Raw genomic sequence first — 24,997 nt, 5'->3', positions numbered from 1 at the left:
GATTACTTGTTTTAGAATTAACAACATCTACTCATTGAAAATAAAAAAAGTGAGTAAAAGTATAAACAACAGTTTAATGGTTAAGAGATTATACATATTTGTTGGGTTTCTTCAATAATTTTTGGTGTAAAGAATTATTTCAAGTAGTATATCAAAAAGTGAATATTAATGCTATATAAAGACTTACAAAATGTGCAGGCGTTAATCTTAGACACATTCGTCAATTACTTGACTCTTTTTATCTTCCTACTATTATTGATATATTTTAGTTACAACTTAATAGGTGAAATAAGAAAATTAATACTGATGTTTCTGGCTCTCACTCTCAATAATTGAAGTTTACATGAATATGTTTCTCTGTAATGTGTTATCAATGTTAATTCAACATTCTTTTAAATATTAACACATACAGTCAGAGAACAGATATTCAGTTATTGTAAAGTCTTTGCATTATGATTAAGTATTACTTGTAGATTATGCCTTTCAGGATTTTCAATTATGATTTTTTATATTTTGTAATATTTGTTTACTTGGTTTAAATTAGTTGGAAAGTTTTTAACGATAACTATTTGTTGAAAACTTTGTATTTCGCGGAAGTTGCGACAGCTATTTTCAAAACAAAACATTTGTAACATGAAGGTTTTTAAAAAAAAAAGTAATTTGCCTATGTCAAAAAAAACCTTTACTAAAAATTCCTAATTTTCAGATCAAAGCTGGACAGTTGAAATCTAATTTTGAAAAGGAATAAAATATTATAACATACAGGTAAAAAGATTGCCTTTGTCACATAAGAATCCTTGCCACTATATCAAGCTTCACGAAATAAAAAAATACCAGAATGAACAAACATCTTTATAGAAAATGAATTATTCCTCTAATATATAAGTTATGTATAAAAAAGGATTTATAGAAGATAGTTTTCATCTTCAGAAAACGTTGTCCTTTTATATGTTTTCTGGAACTCGATTAATTACTTAACTTGATATATTAATAAACTAGTGATCCAAACCCTAATATTTATGTTGGAAAATGAGAGTAATAAACTCTCATTTCCATAAGAATTTGTTTTAATTAGTTTTTCTGTATATTATGGTACAGGGATATACCATAATATCGGGAAGACATTTTATTTTCTACCAAATATGTTTTTCACAGATTTGAAAAGAAATGAAAAACTTTAAAAAAAGACTTGAAGTAAATACAAGAATGTATACTTTATATACAATATAATAAGTATATACACGTATTTAGTACAAAATACTCTAAGTATCTATAACTTAATGATGTTTACCATTACCATGGAATCCTGATGGTTATAACAACTTTATTATACAGAACCCCCTGTTGTAATATTAAAATGGTCAGATTCTTTTGTGTATTTCAAGGAAGCGCAAATAATACTAACAGTTATTCAAATAATCAAGACAATAATCAACTATAGTCGATAATATAATTACTAAAACGGTCTTATATATTGAGCGGCTTTAACGAGCTAATATATTTATTCGAAGTTACTTGGCTTGTTACTTGCTTGTTCTATTTTTGTTCATATATAATATATAAATTATTTACAAGAAATGGTTATGGAAGATGATCTTTTATCTCCAGAAAACGTTGTCCTTTTATGTGTTTTCTGGAGCTCGATCGATTATTCAGATTAGTACATTAATGACTTGACTGATTTAAACCCTAAAATTTATTACATTAATTTAGGTACATTAGTGACTTAGAACTGTACCCCCATTCTCTAATCATGGTAATTAGTAATACACGTGGAACTTATTAAAACAATAGGTAAATTCTAGATTTGTCAAAATCTTATGTAATCTAATCTTTTTATTATACAGCATCTAATGTTGTAGCACGTGTATGGTTTATTAAAACAATAAATAGTTCTAGATTCATTCAGGATCTTATGTAATCTTGATGGTAATAACTTCCCTATCCTGTAGCATCCCATGTACTGGGTGCCTCTTTAGCTTAGTGGTAGAGCGTTGCACTTGTAATGCAAAGGTCGCTAGTTCAATTCTGGCAAGTGGCATTTTATTTTTGATCTATTGGTATTAATAGAAAAATGTATGGGTGTTGCAATGAATTTCGAGACTTTCAAGTGTATGGGTGAATAAACATAATTCAATTAGTACAGCATTCATAATATATGAAAAATTATGTCAGTGAGGGAAAGTAGGTTAATAATTACACATTGATAACACCCTTTATGTTTACTTTTTTAAATGAATGTAGATATTTTGTGACATAAAACTTGTTTTATTTTTCTTCATGGTGATATTCACACATATAACATGAGACTTTGCAATTATTTAAAAAACTATGCAAAAAACAAAATACAGTATTTAATAAAAGACAAAAATCTAGTATGTTTAAAAATACACATATATGTAGCTACTTTATATAAATATTAGCTATCTGTATAAATGTAAAATCTTTTTTAATAATATATAATTAAATCAAACATACGAAGTAACTTCGAAAAATCTCTTCAAATAGTAAACTTGGAAAAGAGAGTTGGCAATAACAACGACAACTTGGAATATAGACCACCATTTAACACGATCATTAGTAGATTCAGCAGTGTTTCTATGTGTTCTTTCTCTAATAACAATATAACTTTGTTCTGCCTTAACAGCATGAACCAAATTATTTAAGGATCTAACAGCACCATCAAGGGTGTTAGCATTAATATCGTTTGGATCAACGTAAACCACACCGTGAATATTGAAGGTTACGTCCTTAGTGTTAATTCCTGAATTTTCATTAACAAAACAGTATTGGTATTTCCCCTTATATGGAATAATCATTGAGAAATCACCGTGAGACACATCCCTTTCAGTTTTTAATATTTCGTTTCTTTCAGGCCCTAACACAATAAAGTCACCAGTCAATTGAGTGTTATGTTGTGGATCCCTGTTACCAAATTGATAAGAAATGGCTAATTCATCACCTTTATTTAATTCTTCAAAGAAACAACGACGACCATATGGTGGTAGTAAAACATTATGGGCATTGACAATAGTAAAAAGAAAGATGGAAAAGATAAGTTGTGATAAAGACCACTGCATTTTTCTTTTTTTTTTGATTTAGATACCTTTTTTGTGGAACTATTTCTGAATGATGTACTCTCTAAATCACAAAATAATATTTTTATGCTATTTAATGTTGGCAAAAGGTATTTACATACAAATAAAATAACTTAACATATAGTTTGTTTATTTTATGTTCCCATCAAGAAACAGAAAAAAAAAAGAATTTTTTTTTTATCTCGCGTTCAAATAATTTATGAATATTGTTGTAAGAGAAAGAAACATTATTAAAAAAATTATTTTTGGAAAAAAAAAAACAATAATAACACGGTTAATTAAAAGTAGGGTTATTTAAAAAACATTAAAATGTGTACTATATTCTAAAAAGCTCAATTAGGGTATTCTAGGAATAATATGCTCTTTTGCTCTTTACTTGTTCAAAAACGTCCAAAAAAAAAAGAGTCGAAAGACGAGAAAAAAAAGGAAAGAATGCAAAAAAATGATTGAAAGCAAGGTAGAAAAAAAATCTATGCTTTAATATATCAGCCTCTGATCCTCTGGAAGAACAATTACAAAAGATAATATAATAAACTTATCAACCAGCCACCAAGACAATAAATACAAGAGGGACTAATCAAACAATCATTTTATTTTTATATTTTCTTTAAATCTGTTAGATAATTTTCACAAGTTTATCACTAAATAGCAAATATAGCGAAATGCCGGATAATATCGATTCAAATTTCATTGAACCAGATGTGTTTAGTGGCGGTAACAAGGGTACATCTAGCATGAGTAATAATGTCACATCAGATTATTCAAATCCATTTTCTGCTTCTGGCATGGAAACTACTCAAGAAGACAATTACATACCTACAGACGTTAGCCCCGTTGTCAAAAGAGGAACATTAGATGAGTCTGTAATGGAAACTTTATCAAAAGATATTCGCGATATTATGGAAAGATTAAAATTAACATTTACTCCAATTTTAAGAATAAATATCACAGATGATGAAATCAACAGTTTAACAACAAGTTGTGATATGTGGACACCCCTTTTATTTATCATATTTTATTCTCTTTGTGTATCACACGGTAAATCTATCTTTTCCACTCTATTTTTATTTTGTTGGTCTATGCTATTCTTAATGGGATTACATTTGAGACTGATTGAACCAACCAGAAAGATTTCCTTGATTTCATACTTATCTTTATGTGGTTATCCTCTCTCCCTTATAGCTTTATATTCTTTATTGTCACAAATTTTAATTCCAATAATCATAAAAATATCATCAAATTCCGCTCAAAACATGATAGTTAGAGCATTAACTTTCATAGAACTAATTACATTAGTCGGGACGGTCTTTGCAGCAGTTAAATGTACTGCATTCATCACAAAAAGTAAAGGATTTGTCCAATTATTCCCATTGGGAATATTATACCTAATATTAGGATGGATTGCAACAGTGTTATAATTTTTTTGATTATATTTTCTCATCTAATTTATTCGATTTATATATATATGTACCCTTACTCCATATAAAAAAAGAACATTAATTTACTTAGTCAACAATGTCTACATACTAAGCATATTTCTCATTATATATGATCTAAGTAAGACTCTATTCCTTTATAAGAAAAACAATAAAAAAAACGGACTAGATATCTTTTTCTTTTTATAAAAAACAAAAAAAATATTTCTGTCTCTTTAACCAAAAATGTTAGGGCTAAAATTGTCATAAATTTAAAAAAAAAAAGTTACAATAAAGCTAGAACTCAGATACTTTTATAGGGCAAAATAGTTTTTATCTAGTTTTTCTAGTTGTTTTTTTTTTAAAAGCAGCCCAGGCTTGAGTGAGAGATCCATTACTGCTACCTTTTTTTTACCCCATCTTAAAGTTACAACAAAATTGTCAAAACTAATAAGGTACAAATATTATATATAAAACACTGATATTTCTACCATTTCTGAACTGCCAATTATACCGTCTTTTTTATTTGCTTCCTTTCTTGTTCCTTCCACAAAATAATTAGCAAGTAACTGCATTACGATAACACTTTTATTATTTCTGTAAATGTAAATTACTCCTGTACAGCTTTTATCAGATTTGTGCCAATGATAAAATTGTTTTTCGTAAGCTAAGATAGATAAAATTTTTTCAAATAGGATAGATATACATAAGAAAGTCCTATAGGAAAGTTATACTACATATATTTCCTTCCTTCATCACATCTTATCTGATATTTTCAACATGTATATATTCAAAACAGTTAATGTTTAAACATATCAAACAGATTGAGGGTCAAACATTTTGGAATTATTTATGATCACCTATTTAGTGAAACGTTGCAACACACATATATAACAAAAAGACACCTTATTAAAATTAAGATGCCCCGCTAAAAAAAAAGGTATTCAGAATGAAACATATAAATTAGGTCTGTATATTATATATACAATTATTCTGTTTTATTATTCCTCTTAACTTAGGGTATTTAAATTTTCTTAGGGACAATGATTTCTAGCTAAAGCAAAAATATATATACATTTTTCTATTTTATATTATTTTTTTTGTAAGATCAAAAACAAAGGGAAGGGAAACTCTGAAATCTTCTATTTTTTTTTTTTGACAAGGAACAAAAAAAAATATAAATTATACAGAAGCGTAAAGATGGATGGTTAAACAGATCTGAAAGGGTTTATGCCTGAAATCTTCCGTCAAACCTTCCTACTAATAGCAGTAGAGGTAACCTAATTAAGTTATTTATTAGAAATACACACATACATATATAATCATATAAAGAAAAAATTTAGAGGATAGAATACTTTTCTTTCAACATCGGTTAAATCAAAAACAATAAATTCTATACATATTTAATAGTTTACTTGCTATTAAATAAACCATCCGTGCATAAATATAACCGTCTAAACTGAACTGCTTCTAAAGTAATGACTATTTTGAAACCAAGCGATGCAGAATGTTTTTCTTTGAAATTACCTAATGTCGTTTATACTCCAAAAGGTGAGTCTACCACATTTGATGAAGTAGTACAAAGAAAACTGGGGTTGGAATATAGAACAGGTGCTGCTATAACCATAGCTAGATCAAATATTTATGTACATGGCGGATTAACAATTCCCTTAAATTTAAATCAGGTTAATACTTTGAAATTACAGAAGGAATTAATCCTGTATTTTGCTAAACAAAGAAATAAAGATGGCATCTCATTCCAAAATTTGAATCAACATATGAGTTCAGAACTATTTTTCTTAGATCTCATTTCCAGAACTTGGAAACATATTCCAACTACCATTGATGAACAATCTACAATTAATAAATCCACCCAACTTACCATGGAAAATGATCCTGAATCTAATACACATTTAACAATAACGACGCCTACAGCTGAAGTCAATAAATGTCATCCTTTACTCTGTCCCTTAAAAGAAAGATTATATCATTCAATCTGTTTTTTTAACTCTGCTTTATACATGTTTGGTGGTTTGATTGTATCACCACAAAATGGTTATGAGCTAGTTGCCTCTAATGAATTATGGAAACTAGATTTAAAAGGACCAAAACCTTCTAAATGGACTTTACTTTCGGATGATCCAAGCATTACAAGAAGATTCAATCATACTATGCATGTGGTAAATGAATCTTCTGATACCAAAGACATCAAATTGATTATTGTTGGTGGGTTAACCAATCTAAATGAACCAATTGACACTATAGAAGTATACAATATTACTAAAAATTGTTGGCAAAATGATGTAATTCCACCTAAACCTTTGACCTTAAAGACAAATATTGACTCATTTCCCATAAGTTTAACCAATGATAGAAACTTTTGTATTTTAATGGACAATAATAAAAGCATAATTCCAACCTTAGCATTTTTTACACCCAATTGTCAAAACACAACAGATATATCAAACAAAGAAGTAAAAAGAGATGATATATCAGATGACAATGATAATATTAACCTTATCCATGAAAAAGATAAAATTAATAGGATTATTTCTCCTATTACTGCATTACCATTAATACCCAACTCTGAGGGGGTGAGAATGACATACAATGGACTTCAAAAAAAGGAACATTTGGTAGAACCATTTAATCTGAAGTCTCCAACAGGAGATAATTATGGAAACAATATATTAATTGGTGGATTTTATCCAGACAGAAAGGCATCTAGTTTCAAATGTTTTAACTTTGACACTATTTCAGGGAAATGGACTAATATATCGATCAAATGCCTTGATTCACAACATGCTGAACATAGATTTTGGAGGACTTTTGTCTGGAAATCTCATCATCAAGCATTTTTATTAGGAACTAAAAAAAACGATGGTTATTTACCTAGTGTCCAAAAATTTGATCATATATTAACATTTAGTTTATCAATGATAAACGATTTTAATAATATCTATCCATCGTTATCAGAAACACCATGGTTAGCTTTAGGTAATGATATTTCCAATTCAGTAGCACCAAATAATTTAAACAATATATTTAAGCAAAAGTTAACTGCGAGCTATGAACAAAAAGCACAAGAGATTAGAGATAGTGAAAAAAATGATAGAAAGAACTCTATGTCTCAGTTTGAAAAATATACTCGTTACATTGCACCTTCTGTCGACTTAAATAACATTAGATCTACCTTTCCTTCTTATGCCATGGTTTTAGGTAAAGATTCCCTTGAAATTTTTGGTAAATCCTTATCAGATTTTGAATTTATCACTTCAGAAGGAGATACCCTTGGAGTTCCATTATATTTATTAAGAAAAAGGTGGGGTAGATATTTCGACTTATTGCTGGCCAAAAGTTATTCTAATGTTATTGCAGATTACGAGCAATCTGGGGTACAATCAGCACTTCTGAAAAATACACAAAGATCATCTAGAGCTGGCTCTACAGACCTTAGTGGCAATAGACGTTGGTCTTCTATTAGTTCCCTTTCACACTCCCTCTCTAGACAAGATGCCGAAAATAGTATTAGTGGGGTTAGCAACACCTCATCGTACAAAACTCCTGTCGTTACTGGGAAAATTGAAAATAATTCACTACCGAATACCACTGTAAGACGATCCGATTCATTAGATGAGGATAAAGAATTATTGTCTGATATTACTCCATCACATAATAATAATATGATGTCTCAAAAAATACAGTTTCTACAACCAGACTCCTCCAGAAGGTTTTCGAGTATTTCATTTAAAATTGATGATGGAGATGAATCTATTCCTCCACATGCAACTACAGGTAATTTTTCAAATATTGTTTCAAACAATACTAGAAGTAGTTATAAGAATAATCCAAGTTCAACACAGGCACATGTATCCTCATCAACCACGAGTTCTTCTGGTGGGTTGGTGTTTAGAGTGCCCTTTAAGGAAAATAACATTACAACAACAAGCTCACCAAATGCACGAGATTTATACCAAGATAAAATAAATAATTCAAATAATAATAAAAAGAGAAGATCATCACTTATGGGTTTGCCACTCAAAGATAAAAGTAAAATAACATACCCATGGAATTTTGATTTACGTCATAGACGTGCATCACATCCTACAGTCAGTGGAAAAAATGATATTCCTATCGTGCAAAATTTGCAGCACCTATTCTCCAAAACTGGATCCAGTGCTAGGAGTTCTATCTCCTTCGTGAGCTCTTCTTCTGATAGGATGGGAAAAAGTAGAAATGGTAGCAGAGAAAATAGTATTCATGAATTGCAAAATCCTGGTTTTCTATCAGTAACGCTACCTCCTCAAATGGAAGCTCCAAACGAGCCCTTGCCCACTCCATCAATATCTAGTAACCATACGTCTTTATATGATTATGAAATTTCTAGTAAAGAAAGCCCACTGTCATCAAGAAGACCTTCTTACTTAAATAATTATAGCATTCCAGACATGAAATCATCAGTGGACACTGTTCAAAATTCTTTAGATAAACAGTTATTAGAAAGTTCAAGCGAAACTAATTTTCAAAGTAATTCACTAGACAAAGAAAAATTAAATTATTCTCTACCAAAAACAAGCAACGCAACCTTTTATGATTTGTCTAAGAATAACTCTATGATTAATGGGATGTCAAGATTGTCAATAACTTCAAACACTGATAGTATCAGCAGTCACATACCAATGTCGCCTCTTGATTTAGAGCCACTAATGATTCCACGGTCTTTATATATGCCATGGCCAACTCCTACAATTCGCGCTTTTTCAGAATTTTTTTATACAGGTCAAGTTAGTAGTAAGTGGTTATTTGCACCAGTTGTTCTTGATATACTAGTAATGAGCAAAATATATGAAATACCACTACTTTACAGCTTGGTTTCAGAAGTACTTTATTTTCTAATTGGAAAAAAAGAAAAAAGTCTGTATTTAATTTGTAAGGCTACAGAAGTATCATTCAAAGATCGTGTTGAAGAACATTTTGAAAATAATAAAGACAAAATAACAAATTATTTAAATAATTGTTCATACTATAAAGATTTAATTAAAATTAAAGAATCATTGGAAATGATTGATGATGGATTTATAGAAATTGATACCCTCGCGAGATCTTCAAGAACCTATTCTGAAAGCAGTAGAGGAAGCAGTAGTGATGGGGATGGTATTGATGGAATAACCTCATGGAGGAATGATATGACAGGGCAATTAAATAGCTTTTTTCATACTATGTATGACCCCAGTCCTAGACCTAGTCTAAATTCACTTGGCTCGTCAAGTGGGTTTATTAGTGTTCCATTTGAACCAAGAAAATCTACAATAATTCAATCCCCTAAAGTCAGAAAAAAATCGAGTTTGAGTAAAGAAATTGGTATTAATGGTCCTGATGAGGATCAAATCTCCCATTATGGGGATGACTTACTATACACTTCACCAAAAATTATGTTAAAAAAACTTTCTAATAAACCAGAATCCATAAATGGTGGTTACAGTTTCGAACCAAAACGTAAAAAGGGTTCTATACCCCATATAGATCCATTAGATATTTTAACTCCAGATGATACTTGCAGTTCGAGTAGCAGCAGCAATAGTGATGTTATTACTGATAATGGTAGTGCTTCCAGTCACACAAAAGAAGAGAAATTAGCTGAAAGGTCTATCCTAGAAAATTTAAACGAAAACGATACAGTAATTTCTGGAAAATCTACAGAAAACTCTTCAAGAACGTCTTTACGTGATGCGAGATACTTCCGTGACATTCGTGATGAATCTTTGGCCAATCTAGAATCCAGTGTTGGCATACTTTCATTGAAGAAAATGAAAAGAAAGATCAAGAAAGGTGAGGAATATTTTGACGACTCGATTGATCCGTTAATGAAGGTAAATAACCCCTTACAAAGTCCATCAAAATCCCAAAGATCATACAGTAAAGTAAGTGTTAATGATCCTTTTACAGGGCTGAACTCTGCAAAACTACATAAGGATAACTCTATTGCGAAAGACTGGAGTTCATTAACTTTAGAAAGTATGTTAGCTGCAAACTCACCTCCACCAGTGGATTATATCATCAAATCCATTTATAGGACTGCTGTACTAGTAAATGATCCAAGATTAATTATAAGGTGTTTAGATTGTTTAAAGATATCAAAAGCGTTGCGAGACTGTAAGAAAGGTATCAAGTTTCTTAATATCACTGGAACATAGTCACACAATAAAACTGTTTTATAACTCGTTTTCAATTTATGTCCTTCTCATTTTAAAATTACCTTCAATTTTTATGTATATGTTTTTATTTACTTTTCTTAGAGAAATAAATATTGAAATTAAAATAATTAATATTTTATTTTTTATCTTGTGGTAATTTACTCTGGGGAAAGTCATTAATATATATCCATTCATCTCCATAGAAAAAGCTATCTCATGAATACCGTTGCATCCAAAAATTTGATTCTATAGATTCTAATTACTGAAAGAAACCAATATCCGATAGTGAAAAAAAAGGAATCAGAGCATAGAAACATTTCAACTTTTAATTATAAGTTTTTTACACCCACAGACACAGGATATACATATACATCTATACATATACTTCCCTAATAATCTACAATATTGTTGATACACCAAAACGGATAAACATTAGAAACAACTATGAGTAAACAATCTAACGCGAACTTGAATAAGTATACTGTGTATGATGCATGTAATAGCATTATCAAAGTGTCCAAAAATCATATTATGCCAGCAGATGAATTATTATCAAAGAAAATTAACCATATATTACCTATTCCTTTTAAATCAAGAAATGATTTTGAACAAATATCAGAAATAGATAAACAAGAGGGATTATATACCGGCAATTTAGCACCCCAAATAGACCTAAAAGTTTTACATTATTTCTTAACCCAATTGTGTATACAAAGGTATCCACATCTAATTAACTGTTTTGATGAAACAAGTTTAATTACATTAGGTTTACTGGTGGATCAATGGATAGAAGAATATTTCTATTCTATGGATTCGGAAGAATCAGCTACTGAATTGGATAGTGATTCAGAGGGAACAGAGAATACAAGTGAAAGCTATGATGATGGTTCTGAGAGTGAAGATGCTACTGCTTTGACAAATAATACTGAGACTTCCAAACCAATAATTGGCAAAGGCCCTGCACAATCATTTGTTAAATTTGTGAACTATAGAGATTTCCCTGCAGATATTTGATATATAAAAGATTGTTGGTTTGTCTATTTCAACCATTTCACTACCTTCATTATACGGTACTTCTTCAATTTATTTGAGCTATCAAAATCTGAAGATGAAAGAACACTTCATGAGGGAACAGAACAAAAATATATTTTGATAAATATATTTTGATACCTATTAGTATTTGCTAATAGAATAGAACATGAAAGAAACAGTTTTACTACAAGATAATAGTTTATCTATTAGAGATACTGATTAATATTGCCTGAAATGGTCCAAAGCAGAACATTCAAAGTTATCATAAACTATTATAAACTAATAAAATAATGTAAACGTGAAATAAAAAATGGTTGAATTTTAGCAACTCATTAACTAAAAATGTTGTAAAAGACATATTATGAAAAGGTAACCAAGTTTAAAAACAAAACAAGTGAAATTATTATAAAAAACAATAAATAAGAAACTTATTTTAAGCAACTAAGTTAATTTGTTATTAACAAAGGCGGGTAGACAAAAATTAAACAATGTTAACAAAAGAATTTATCTATAATATTTAGAGTCACTAATTAAAAGAATTCTGTAAATAAAAAAATTAAAATAGTTAAGTAGAACCATTTATTATATTTACTTACCATAATAGTTAATAATAAAGAGATTTAATTGCCTTAATGATTATTATATTATTCAAATTAATCAAACTTGCAATTACATATGCCCGAAAAAATTACCAAAAACAACGCAAATTCTTAATATTAGAGACCACTGGTGCTAATAATTATAGACAAAAGTTTGTGTCCATAACATCCTTCCTTTTTGAATTTTATAAGTTTATCACCATCTCCTACATATATAGACAAGATTCAGCTCTAAAACTACACAATTACTTTAAGATTTACATAATGGTACAAAATAACCTTTCAGATTAAATAACTCTTCCTTGAAAATATTATATCTGAGACAGAAAAAAATATAAAAAAATTGATTTATATATGCACTATATCAACCCCTTTAACAATTTTAAAAGATACCAAAAACTCATGATATCTTCTTTTAAAGAAAAATAACAAAATTTCTTTTGGACACCTTGAATGAGGCTTTTTAATTCATTAGACCTATTAACAAATCACTGAAACCATATTAAAGTTATCAAACTGTTATTGACAATTATGATAAAACGTTAGGCCTAGTTAGAAATTACACAGATGACCTAACTATTATAACTTTTAAACGACATCTTCAAATACAACTATCATTCAATCTAATAGCGTCAAGCTATTTATTCTGGTATCAAATTTTTATTTTGTTAAAAAAAAGTTTTTAAATCTTTTTAGTGATTCCATAATAATGCATTATCATAATATAAATCATATATTTGTTTTAGAAGAATTATCATTGGAAGTATACATTTTTTTAAAATCTTTTGTGAGATTCTACTTTGAAAAGTGTCACTACAGCTAAATCTTTTTATAGATTGACGGATTAATTTAAACCTTATAAAACAAATTAAGCAATTAACAACAATATTTTTATAAGAATTTTCAAAGCGATCATGCTGAAAGAAAACGTAATGCTTCCATATTACATTAATATTACTTCTGTTAATATAAGGTTTTCGAAGAAAAATATCCATATATTATTAGATCGATTCTATGGAACTATTAATAAGTAACAGATAATTCAAAAGCCAAATAACATTAACATCATATATGCTAATATAAGGTACTTTCTTTTTGATTTGTCTTCTGAACTTTTTCAATTTTTTCTGATCAGAAAATGGTCATCTAATAATTATCTTATATACATTTGTTTCTATCTACCTACTAGAAACTATTATCACAATCAAGTATATATATATAATAATAAATTGTTATAGTACAAAAGACTAGCTTTTAGAGTTTTGGCCAAGAGTGTAAATGGCAAAAGATCTATGTAGTTGACGACGTACACTAATCTTTTGAGAATCAACAAAAGAATCAACAACAACTTTAATAGCCCTATCTAAATCCCACGAAGAAACAAATTCTGAGAGTCTCATTCTAGCGAAAGATTCGGCAATTCTTAATATAGATTCTAAATGACGTACTGTAATTGGGAATGATCCTGTGGATATACTTTCTCTTCTTAAATCAGCGTACACCTTACTAACCTTATCCATATCCATTTGATGTAACTTAGGATGTATTTTGGTCCTAGCATAATGTATATATTTCATTAACAACTCCTGAGGAATAGGAGATATTTCTTCTTCTTTTTTTCTTTGTCTTTTTAAGGTCCTTTGTCTTACGGAAACATATTCACCATCATCGAGATTATCAATACCATCCACAGATTCTTCTGGAGCATCTACCCCTTCTTCATTATCTGGATGTGATCTGAAATGAGAATCAACAACGAATGTAGCTAATCTTTCGTCTGCTTCCTCATCTACTAAATCCCTCACTACACATAGTATATCAAATCTAGATAAAATAGGTTCTGTTAAATTAACATTTTGGGATAACGGTAATGTGGAATTATAACGCCCACCATTAGGATTGGCTGCTGCAATAATAGAACAACGTGCTTGTAATGTTGTCACAATACCTGCTTTTGAGATGGAAATACTCTGTTGTTCCATAGCTTCATGAATTGAAGTACGATCTTGATCATTCATCTTATCGAATTCGTCAATTAAACATACTCCTTTGTCCGCCAAAACCAATGCACCACCTTCTAATGTCCATTCTTTGGTGATTGGATCTTTTCTGACAGAAGCTGTCAAACCTACAGCAGAAGCACCTTGACCAGTTGCAAAAACTGCTCTATGAGCAGTCTTTTCTACATATTTAAGTATTTGCGATTTCGCCGTACCTGGATCACCTAACAGTAATACATTAATATCACCACGGATGGAATGTTTTCCATTCACATTTTTTGGAACACCACCAAATAAAGAACATGCAATAGCAACTTTAATATCTCTATGACCATATATAGATGGTGCAATAGATGAAATTATTTTATCAATAATACCACGATCTCTAGAAAGCTTTTTAAATTCTTTTTCTTCTTGTTCAGTCCAACTAAATACATCCAAACCTTCTTCTTCAGGGTTTGCAAGATTACCTTCCCTTCTTTTAACAGAATTTGCCTCAATGATAGTAGCAAAAACAGGAAACCCATTTTTTGCATTTAATCCACCATCATAATTATTCTTGTAAATACCTGTAACTTCGATTTCTTCGCCTGGTTTAGCAACATCCACCAGCTCTGATAATAAAATAACCTCTCTACGCCTTGGTAAACGACCTGCAGGGACTGTTCCTGGAGCTTCTTGCAATGTAATTCTTTGATAATTTCTATATACAGTTTTTTCGCCATTTATTGAAAATGGTCCCTTTGATTTACAATTGGTGCAGAATGAAATCTTTATCTCTTCATTAGAATCTTGGAAGAATGGACCCAACACAGTACCACATTTCAAACAATTAAATTTTACATATTTTAACTGTGGGAAAACGCCGGTTCTTCTTGTTACTACACCAGTTACACGTACCAAAGAACCAAGGTTAGATTCCCTTAACTCACGTAGATTAAGAATGGTAGGAAAATCTGATATTCTAACATGAATTTCGGAATGAATTCTGGCATAATCAGGATAATGCAATTCAGTGGCCTCCATAGCAACTAAATCAAAAATTTTTAACATTTCTTCTGGACATTTAGCTAAAAATAAAGCAAGAATAGCCTTAGATTCTGCCAGATGTCTATAGTTAACTTCTAATGACTCCGAATTCATTTCACCCAAAGTTCTAATTCGTGCACCATACACCGATCTTCCGGTTTCATCAGTATATTCTAAAAGAAAAGACTTTAATTCTCTTGCAATTGTTCTGGAAACATTCGGTTGAGTAATCCATTCTGAATAACTATTAGCTTTTACATTACTTAGCGACTCAAGAGTTAATTCCTCTGTCAATGGATCAATTTCCATATCACTTAATAAATCATCATAACTATGTGCAAATTCTTCATATTGTCTTCTGCGTCTTCTTCTTTGAACCGGTAGCCCCATAGCATCTAATTCATTATTCATTTCATCTTCCTCCTCATCTTCCATGTATGCTGCATTTTTTAAAAGTCTGTCTCTTTCATTTAACTGTGCATCAATACGACGACGTTCACCTAATGTAAGTTCTCTTTGTGCAGTATCATCTAGTTGATTTGTATCATATCTATCTTTTTCCGGATCAAGTGCATAATCCCTATACATATCATCATCTATCAGATCAACCTGATTCATTCGTTCTTCTACTTCGTCAATATCAGGGTCATCATCAATTTCGTTATCATCACCTTCAGGGTTAATCATATCATTATCCTGATCCTCATCACCATAGTAGGGAGATCCAATAGGAGAAGAGTTTGCACCTAGACCCAGACTTCTAGCTGTTTGTTGTGGTGAGGATGGCGGCAAGTCTGGTTCAGAATCAACGTCATCATCGATTTCACGTCTACGTCTTCTATTTTCAGACATTTTTAAATTTTTAATGTTTGCCGTATTGATTAAGAAGAAGTAATCCTCTTTATTCTCGAACTCTTAGTAATATTGACTTCAAAAAAAATACAATAAAGAATCCTTTGTGTTTCATAAACTAGTACAACAAAGATTACTCAATTAGATTTTTCGAAACTTTATTCATTCTTTACAAAATAAATCAACTCTTTTCTATAAGTTAATTCATTTCTTTTGATTTGTTAGCTTTTGATCTTCAAATATTTTTTTTTTTCGATATCTCGAAATAGGGCATCTGTTTTCCTAAAAGGGACATGTAATAACTGTCAATAGCCTATTTTCAGTTTATGGTAATATGAATCAGCAAAGATATTCTGAGTTTGAAAGACACAAAAAATAGCTAATAATGAGTTATTCTATTTTCTATACCACATACACATATGTATATATATATTGTTTTAAAAATATTTATCAATTTATATGTTTACTATTTACAATGATCATGGTGAAAAAAAAAATAGATTGTTATTTAAATGATAAATAAATAAGCAAAATGAAAAGACAAACAAATATTACATAGATTAGGCAAAATAAAGCAGTTAACATGATTTAGATTGCATAATTATGCAGAAATGCTATGTTCCTTTTCTTTTTCATCTATAATTTTAAATTCAGATTGCCATACATTATTTCCATCTTCCTTTGAGATGGAAGAAAATAATCTTTTAAAGACATCTGAATACCAATCAGCCGGTACTGGTTCTAATCCTTTCTTGACATTTGATGGTAATTCTTCCCAGTCACTCATATTATCCGCAGGGAAAATAATAGTCTTGGCTCCAGAACGCTTAGCTGCAACTGCCTTTTCTCTTAGGCCACCTATTCTAAGTACTTTTCCCGTTAAAGTTAATTCACCTGTCATAGCCACTGTAGGGTCTATTGACTTATTTAAGGCCAAAGACAAAAAGGATGTAGCCATTGTTATGCCAGCAGATGGACCATCTTTGGGAGTAGCACCTTCAGGACAATGTAGATGGATTGAAGCTTTCTCAAAGAACCTGTTTTCAGGGAAACGTTTAGCCAAAAACATCTTCGAGAATGAGTATGCTAAACGGGATGATTCCTTCATTACATCACCTAATTGACCAGTTCTTTCCAACGTTGGATGCCTGCAGTTATGTAAAGGCTGTTCTAATACTGATTCAACATACAAAGAACAACTACCCATATTAGTCCACGCTAAGCCCATTACAACGCCAGGAGGTGTAGTCTCATAAAGTCTATCAGTAGTATAAATTGGTGGACCTACATAATCTTTCAAATTATTTGCATCAATAGTTATCTTAATTTTTGGAGGAACTATCATTGAAGTTTCATTATCTTTAGTCTTTTCCACTTCAATTTCATCGTTCATCCCTGTCCTATCTATTTTCTCTGATATTATTTGTGTACCTTTCTTACTATCTATCCCATCCATAGAGTTGCTATCACATACTGTTGTCATCGTCGCCATGGCAGTTTCCAGATTCTGACCATTTTCCTCAAGTTTCAACTCTTTCAATACATTCAATGCTGCCTTACGGTAAATCTTTTCAATATGCTTTTTTAAATTTCTAACACCACTTTCTCTACAGTAATTCTTCATTAAAGCCAAAACAGCATCATCAGTTAATTCAACATTAGCATTCTCCAACCCAGCTGCTTTTTTGGCTTGAGGTGCCAAATATTGTTCAGCTATTTTAACTTTTTCTTCGGCCACATACCCTGTTAATTCAATGACTTCCATACGATCTAATAAAGGTCTTGGAATTGTGTCAAGGCTATTTGCAGTACAAACGAATAACACTTTCGATAAATCGATTGGAATATCAAGGTAATTATCTAAAAAGTTCCCATTTTGCTCAGGATCTAATACTTCTAATAAAGCTGCCGATGGATCACCATGTACACTACCATGACCAATTTTATCAATTTCATCAATTAATATAAGTGGGTTTTGAGTTTGACATTTCTTTAAGGCTTGGATGATTCTACCCGGCAATGCACCAATGTACGTTCTTCTGTGGCCTTTAATTTCAGCAACATCTGTCATACCACCTACAGAAAATCTAAAAAATTGACGACTCAAGGAACGGGCAATTGATTTACCAATTGATGTCTTTCCAACACCAGGTGGTCCTACAAAACAAATAATTTTACCATCTACTTTTCCTAACAATTTCCCAACAGCAATAAATTCTAAGATACGATTCTTAACATCTTTCATACCATAATGATCTTCATCTAGAATTTTCTTAGCAGTATTAATAGAATATCTTTCCTTAGAGGTAATGCCCCAAGGTAAAGAAGTTAACCAATCTAGATAGTTTCTAATGACACCAAATTCAGACATAGAGGTTTCTAAAGTTGATAATTTCATTACTTCATCATCAAACACTTTCTGTACGGAATCAGGTAATTGCAATTTAGAGATTCTTTGTTTATAAGTTTCAATTAATTTATCACGTCCATCATCGATACCCAACTCTCTTTTAATCCCCTTCAATTGTTCCATTAAATAATATTCTCTTTGTCTTTTTTGAATTTTTGTTTCAACATCTTTAGAGATTTTATTTTGTAATTCAGCGTTCATTAATTCCTTCTTTAATACCAATAAAGATTTTTCTAAACGATGCTCAATATTTAACGAACTTAGAATATCTTGCAATTCTTCTTCTTCACCAGCAGAGACAGCTGCTGCAAAATCAGCTAATCTGGCAGGCTCTTCAAATATATTGGTAGTAGCAGATTGAATTGAAGCTGAAAATGTAGCAATCTGTTCTCTAAACATAGTATTCAGTTGTGAGATCTCCTTGAACACTTTCAAAATCTCAGAAGTTAATGCATTAATGATTGGTGATTTCCTATCAAAGGGCTCATCTTCCAAATTAGAGACATTTACCAATGACACGTTATAATCTTTCAAAAATCCAGTAGGATTTTCAACATCGTCTTCTTCTTGTCTTGTAAGTTGAGTTTCTTTATTTTTAAGAATTTCTTGCCCATCAGATATATGCTTTTCTTTGTCAGCATTTGAATCGGTCTTTTTCAAAGATTCATTAGAGCTTTGTTGAGGCTCAATCACTTTCTCTACAATAATATCTTCGAGTTTTGGTATTTTACTTGTCTGTTTTTGTTTCAAGGAATTCTTTTCAACCTTTTGTGCATCAACATTCCTTTCTTCTGTTAGTTCTTCTTCTTCTTCTTTCTTTTCCATTTCTTCTTCTTTTTCGAATTTTTGTTGATCAATTTGTGGTGGTGTCAAATCATTTAGTTTAATTCTTCTATGCGGATACAATAACGCAGTCATTGTCTCTTTACCAGTCTTTTCGTCTTTGCTTGGGAAAGCACTTGTAATTTGAGCCAAAACACCCACCTGGTAGACATCACCAATATTTTCAATGACGTCAGTATCGTTTTCTGAATCCTTCAACATAAAAGCACCTACATATGGTTGTTGACGATCTAACATCTCTTGAATAGCTTTCATTACACGTTCATCCGAAATCACTACTGCTTTATAGAACCCTGGAAATAAAGGTCTTCTTGATATGGGCAAGGCCAACATCTGTGGATAGATTTCTGGTATACTTGAATTATCACTTTTATTATTATTATTATTACTGGAAGACGAAGAGTTGTTATTATCATTACCGTCATTTGAGTTTTGTGAGGAGGAAGAAGATGAGGAACTTATAGAGGAAGAACTATTTAGCTTTGATTCATTCAAGACCTTTTCATTTCTTTTCTCTATATTTTTTTCTTGCTCATTTTCAGGCCTATTTTCATTTCCATCCTCATCCTTGTTCTCAATCTTGTTATTGTTATTTTTATCTTTATGATGCTTGTTAATATTACTTGTGTCATTTTTCAAAATAATTGGTTTATTCAAAAGATCAGTGATTTGTTTTAAATCATAAATCTCAAAAGACTTGTCCAATACAATGTTATCTAAAGGAGACTTATAATCATCGACAAGGCTGTTTTCCCTCCTATTATTATGATTGTGATAATGATCATGATTGTTAATTTGAGCTAAATATCTTTTCCAATGTAAAATTTCTTCATTATTTGATATTAATTTATTAAGATATGTATCATTAGTAATTGTAGACGCAAACCTAGCATGATTTGAACGGACTTTATTATTATTATTATAAGTGATAGCATCTGCCACTAATTTATGAATAGATCTTTGACCATTTATGAACCGTGTGCTAAAGGGTTGTCTAAGAACCTTTAGCAAAGTATTGGGTGATTTAAAACGTAACATCAATTATATCTCCAAGTTATTGTTGTGGTATTAGTACCCTCCAAATAATAAAATAAAAGAGCAATTGAAAAAGAAAAACAGGGAATATCAAATGGTAAAATAATATAATCAAAACAACACCTGTTTAAAATATATCAACACATACACACACACATACACACATTGGCACAGACCAGTCTTATCCAACATACTGTGACTGCTCTTAGGATACCCTATCACATATATTGTGTATCATATTTTGTATGCGGTATTCTAAATATTTAAATGCTGGATCCCCCCACTGTGTGGCGGACTATTGAAAGCGAAACAAATCGGTGGGTTCTACTTGCATTCAGACACCCCGCATCAACATCCCATAGTGTGGTGTGCGGATGTAGTGAATATATTAATTTACGTATATAATATGCATATAAAAATGTATGGGTGTATGTACATGTCTAAAGATGTTCGGTGGCTTGATAATTTGTCTGAATATTGAGTGTGTGAGGCAGATGGTATCCTCACGCTTGATCTACTGTATCCAGGTATTGGTCACCATGACTATATTATTATTAGTGTCACCACTAACTAGCACCTCCACCACCAACGGCCTCAGCACTGCCATTATCACCATTACTATTACTACTACCGCTACTATTATTACTAACTTTCATATTCTCTTCTTTTGTCTCGTCTTCACATAGTTGTTGATTTCGGGTAGCTTGATACTGTCTGTATTTAGCTAAATAAATCTTCAAAACTTCTGCATAATTCTCAAACCCCAATGCATGCAATGATATCAGAATATCTTCTCCATTAATCGTCTTTCTTTTATCTGCTGCACATCTATCACTTGCTTCACTAGTCACAAAGGATATAAATTCACTCACACACTCTTGCATGCACTCCTTCGCCTCTTTTGACACTTTTGCAGACGAGGGTAAAGTATTCTTCATTAATCTTGCCACGTTGTTTATCGGTAACCATCTATCCTGTTCTCTTAACTCGATTACAGGATGGTTTGGCATTGTGTCTATTATGTCATCTGGTATCAGAGATTCTTCTGGAATCTTGATAGAGTCCACATTAAGGTATGTATTTGTATCTAATCTATCTCCTAGTTCTTTATTGCCATTCATAATTCATTCAAAAAAAGAAAGCTTTTTTTATTTTAATTTATTTTTTTACTTTCTGGTTTGTCTGTATAAACTTCTATGTATCTACTTATCTTATCCTACGTAATTGGCTTGTCTTTAAATATAAAAAATAAATATAATATTTTTTGAGATTTACTAGACCTTTTCCCTCTTTATCTGCTTCTATCTCTTTCTTTCTTTATATTACAGATATATCTTCTGCTGTTCCTTTTATCAATCAATTTGTCCTATATAGAAAAACAAACAAACAAACAAACAAAAAAAAAAAATAAACTACAAGAAATTTCAAATGAATGGGAGACAGACAAAAGGATAACATCTATATGCAAGGACATAACTACACACACATATACATATATATCCATATATATATATATTGGATATTAACTTGCATGAGGAAAAAAGCATTTTTTTCCATTAAAGTTGATCTATTTCCATCCCTATCTATTTGGTCCATAGATTTATGCTACTTTTTTTTATTATATCTAATCATATATGTAATTATATAACATTTACATGAAGATATCAATAAAATCGCATAATAGTAATAATATAGATACGAAAGGGGAAAAATCGGTTATTGTGTATTTTAGAATTTGACAAAAATAACAACATATTAAGAGAAGAAAAGAAAGATGAAAAAGACAGAAAGGAGACACGTTATATTACTTATTCTTGTTGTTCTGCATCCTCTCTTTTCTTCAAGACTAATGGGTGACCAGTGACTCTGAAGTATATATCTTTAACATCGTCAGTCATAGATTCAAAATGGGATGACGCATCATAGGATCTTGATAAGAAAATATTATCCTTGGATCCATCTTCCTTTGGTTCAAATAACTCTGCAATACCCATAAATTTTTCCTCAATTGTACCTAATAGTTTGAATGCAGGCTCAATTTCAATATGTGGCTTGTCTGTCTCGATGATTGTAGAAATAATAGCCAAATAATGACCCTTGGAACAAACATTGTGAGCATCAGACACAACAGCCACATAGATATCATTTTTTCTATTTACTTGACTCTGTGGAATAATAATTTGTAAGGAATCTGCATTATTTGTACCTGGGACAGGATGATTTAACACACAGATCGCTCTAATCACCTTTTGTCCGGTTGATTTACATTTAGTTGGGAAATAGGTTGGATCAGCAATTACCAATGGCGCATGGAATGTACCTAATTTGGTCTTAACACCGTCAAATTTCCCATCTTCTTTATATACGACTTCATCTATTGGAGTATCTAACATGTAAGTACCACCATAGATTGCGGACAAACGAGCAAACCCTTGTGGTAATTCACCTAACCCATACATTGGATATAAATATGGAGATTTACCATAGCGAGCTACACTTTGACAATATAAAAGAATTCTTTCAAAGCTTGGTCTTGCTGGTTGTTGTATATAATCATCGTTGGTCCATAAAGCCATAGCATGACCAATAAACTCCTTAGTGGAATTCCCAAGTCCAAACTTATAGTAGACCTCATCCATAGTATTATTATCCAAATCTAATCCTTGATGTGTAGAAATGTCATCTTCTTTGTAAGAACTTACCCATTCCAAAAACTTCTTCATTCTTCTTTTTTCAAAAATTCCCATTAATGGTGATGAAATGGCCTCCATTTCATTTGCTGGAACTTTATAAATTTTGCCCCCCTTAAAAACATAAGAATCTGATACTTGTTTAAAATCAACGTATCTAGTTACATCTGTATGAACTAAAATATTAGTCAATTCACCGTTTGCCATCAAGAATTTTGGAATTAAATCAACATTCCAATCTCTATCCTTGCCAAATTTAGCTTCCCTTTCCTCCTTTGAGATTGGATGTTGTTTAAATTTTTGATATAATTGCGATAGTGTCACTGAGGCTGATTCCCCACCATAGTGATCTTGTTTATCAATATGTAAAACTTTCTTTCCATCTACAGATAATAACCCAGATAAAATACATTCGGTAATCCCTGTACCTAAGACGATAACATCATAATTAGTATCTAATTCCTCTTCTACCATTTTTTTTTGCTTGATTTCTTTTTATTTCTCTTTCAAAATATTATCTAATATATTATTCTTCAATCAAAATTACGACTTAGACAGAACTGACTATGTACTTTATAAATTTATTCTTTCAGTAAAAGTATTCCCTGTTCGTTATTTTGTTTACTGACTGATTAATAGTTAATAATAAAGGAGCAACAAAGTGAAATATTTAAAGACGAACACAAGAGGACTAGTAATTTAATTAAAAATTGATATAGTCAAAAAAGTTGATTTTTAAACAAAAGTCGTAGAAGATAAAACCCTTTTCACCTTTACCTATTAAACCCACTGTTCGATTTAACAACTACCTATTTCGTTTAAAAAAATGAAAAAAAAAAAACAAAAAGACTTTTCAGTTATTTTTTATCTTTTAATCAGTGGAGGTATGGTAGTGCCATACAAGCATATATCAGATATACCAAAATCTACAACATGAATTGAACAAGGTTTTTTTTTATTATAGCACTCAATTAACTGTATAAGTCCATTTGCCAGCAACAATAAATAGGACAAAAGACTTTTACTATATTATACCTCAATTTTTAATACTCTATAACGTTCTGAAGATTTTACTTTAAAACAAGTAAATCTTATTTGTAGCATTGAAAAAGAATAAAAATAATTAATAACAAAAGTAAGCAGTCGATACGTATGAAGTATATAAAAAGATAATATTTACGCAATTGTCTAATCTCACTGTTTAATTCTTCTTATCATAATATTTCAAGATACCACTATACCTTGCAAGTTTCTAAACTAGAACATTGTTTCGTTCCTTGGACAACAACAGCAATAATAATCCTAAAACATTACAAAAATTTTCTATAAAGAAATTCACAAAATCTGTCAGATTTCTCCTTCCCTAAAGAGATATAATTGTTTAACAGCATCTTGTTCAAAGGTAACAATTGTTGTTTTCACTAGCAAATAATTCATCAACAGTGGTAACTGCTGATGATAATGATGGCAAATTTTAAAATCAATATACAGTTAAAAAGCTTAAATATCTTAATATCCTTGAAAAGAAAATTAAATTAAAGTATAGTAGAAATTCTTAAGTAACATAATAATTTTTTTTTAATATTTTAACCGTATCTAAGATTAGAAAGGGAGTAACTGGCTTCCCAAAATAAACGCATTCAAAACATAAAACATCTTCATAAATTTTAATGTGTATATTAACAAACAATTTGGCGATTTAAATGCAGAAGAATCGAAAAGAAATTTTACCTTGTCGAAGTGTAATAGAACTGGAAAATACACTATAATTAAATAAGAAAAGACAGAAATTTTCTTTTT

The 24,997-nt window shown here is 30.6% G+C and overlaps 8 protein-coding genes and 1 non-coding gene across 9 annotated transcripts; 4 read left to right on the top strand and 5 right to left on the bottom strand.

Moving 5' to 3' along the window:
* Positions 1–1,968: 1,968 nt before the first annotated feature.
* PWA37_002049 lies at positions 1,969–2,042 on the top strand. Its single transcript has one exon. It is a non-coding gene; the product is annotated as a tRNA-Thr (tRNA).
* Positions 2,043–2,468: 426 nt separating this feature from the next.
* On the bottom strand, positions 2,469–3,080 carry EMP24 (Emp24p; the record flags this gene model as incomplete). The annotated part of the gene is made up of 1 exon (XM_064858657.1): positions 2,469–3,080. One exon carries the CDS (start codon positions 3,078–3,080, stop codon positions 2,469–2,471), a length of 612 nt encoding a protein of 203 aa, XP_064714480.1.
* Positions 3,081–3,760: 680 nt separating this feature from the next.
* YIP4 (Yip4p) lies at positions 3,761–4,516 on the top strand (the record flags this gene model as incomplete). Its single annotated transcript, XM_064858656.1, has 1 exon — positions 3,761–4,516. The coding sequence occupies one exon, from the start codon at positions 3,761–3,763 to the stop codon at positions 4,514–4,516; it is 756 nt and encodes a 251-aa protein (XP_064714479.1).
* Positions 4,517–5,991: 1,475 nt separating this feature from the next.
* PWA37_002046 (uncharacterized protein) lies at positions 5,992–10,707 on the top strand (the record flags this gene model as incomplete). Its single annotated transcript, XM_064858655.1, has 1 exon — positions 5,992–10,707. One exon carries the CDS (start codon positions 5,992–5,994, stop codon positions 10,705–10,707), a length of 4,716 nt encoding a protein of 1,571 aa, XP_064714478.1.
* Positions 10,708–11,151: 444 nt separating this feature from the next.
* RRN10 (Rrn10p) lies at positions 11,152–11,721 on the top strand (the record flags this gene model as incomplete). The annotated part of the gene is made up of 1 exon (XM_064858654.1): positions 11,152–11,721. One exon carries the CDS (start codon positions 11,152–11,154, stop codon positions 11,719–11,721), a length of 570 nt encoding a protein of 189 aa, XP_064714477.1.
* A 1,864-nt stretch (positions 11,722–13,585) lies between these two features.
* Positions 13,586–16,219, bottom strand: MCM2 (MCM DNA helicase complex subunit MCM2; the record flags this gene model as incomplete). The annotated part of the gene is made up of 1 exon (XM_064858653.1): positions 13,586–16,219. The coding sequence occupies one exon, from the start codon at positions 16,217–16,219 to the stop codon at positions 13,586–13,588; it is 2,634 nt and encodes an 877-aa protein (XP_064714476.1).
* A 601-nt stretch (positions 16,220–16,820) lies between these two features.
* PIM1 (ATP-dependent Lon protease PIM1) lies at positions 16,821–20,510 on the bottom strand (the record flags this gene model as incomplete). The annotated part of the gene is made up of 1 exon (XM_064858652.1): positions 16,821–20,510. One exon carries the CDS (start codon positions 20,508–20,510, stop codon positions 16,821–16,823), a length of 3,690 nt encoding a protein of 1,229 aa, XP_064714475.1.
* A 563-nt stretch (positions 20,511–21,073) lies between these two features.
* On the bottom strand, positions 21,074–21,628 carry HAP3 (Hap3p; the record flags this gene model as incomplete). The annotated part of the gene is made up of 1 exon (XM_064858651.1): positions 21,074–21,628. One exon carries the CDS (start codon positions 21,626–21,628, stop codon positions 21,074–21,076), a length of 555 nt encoding a protein of 184 aa, XP_064714474.1.
* A 687-nt stretch (positions 21,629–22,315) lies between these two features.
* On the bottom strand, positions 22,316–23,671 carry GDI1 (Gdi1p; the record flags this gene model as incomplete). The annotated part of the gene is made up of 1 exon (XM_064858650.1): positions 22,316–23,671. The coding sequence occupies one exon, from the start codon at positions 23,669–23,671 to the stop codon at positions 22,316–22,318; it is 1,356 nt and encodes a 451-aa protein (XP_064714473.1).
* Between the last annotated feature and the right edge of the window lie 1,326 nt (positions 23,672–24,997).

Source organism: Arxiozyma heterogenica (assembly GCF_036370985.1).
Source record: "Arxiozyma heterogenica strain weizmannii chromosome Unknown scaffold_18, whole genome shotgun sequence".
Classification (NCBI taxonomy): Eukaryota; Fungi; Ascomycota; class Saccharomycetes; order Saccharomycetales; family Saccharomycetaceae; genus Arxiozyma; species Arxiozyma heterogenica.
The sequence above is the reverse complement of the archived record's forward strand: the minus strand, read 5'-3'. Positions and strand labels throughout refer to the sequence as shown.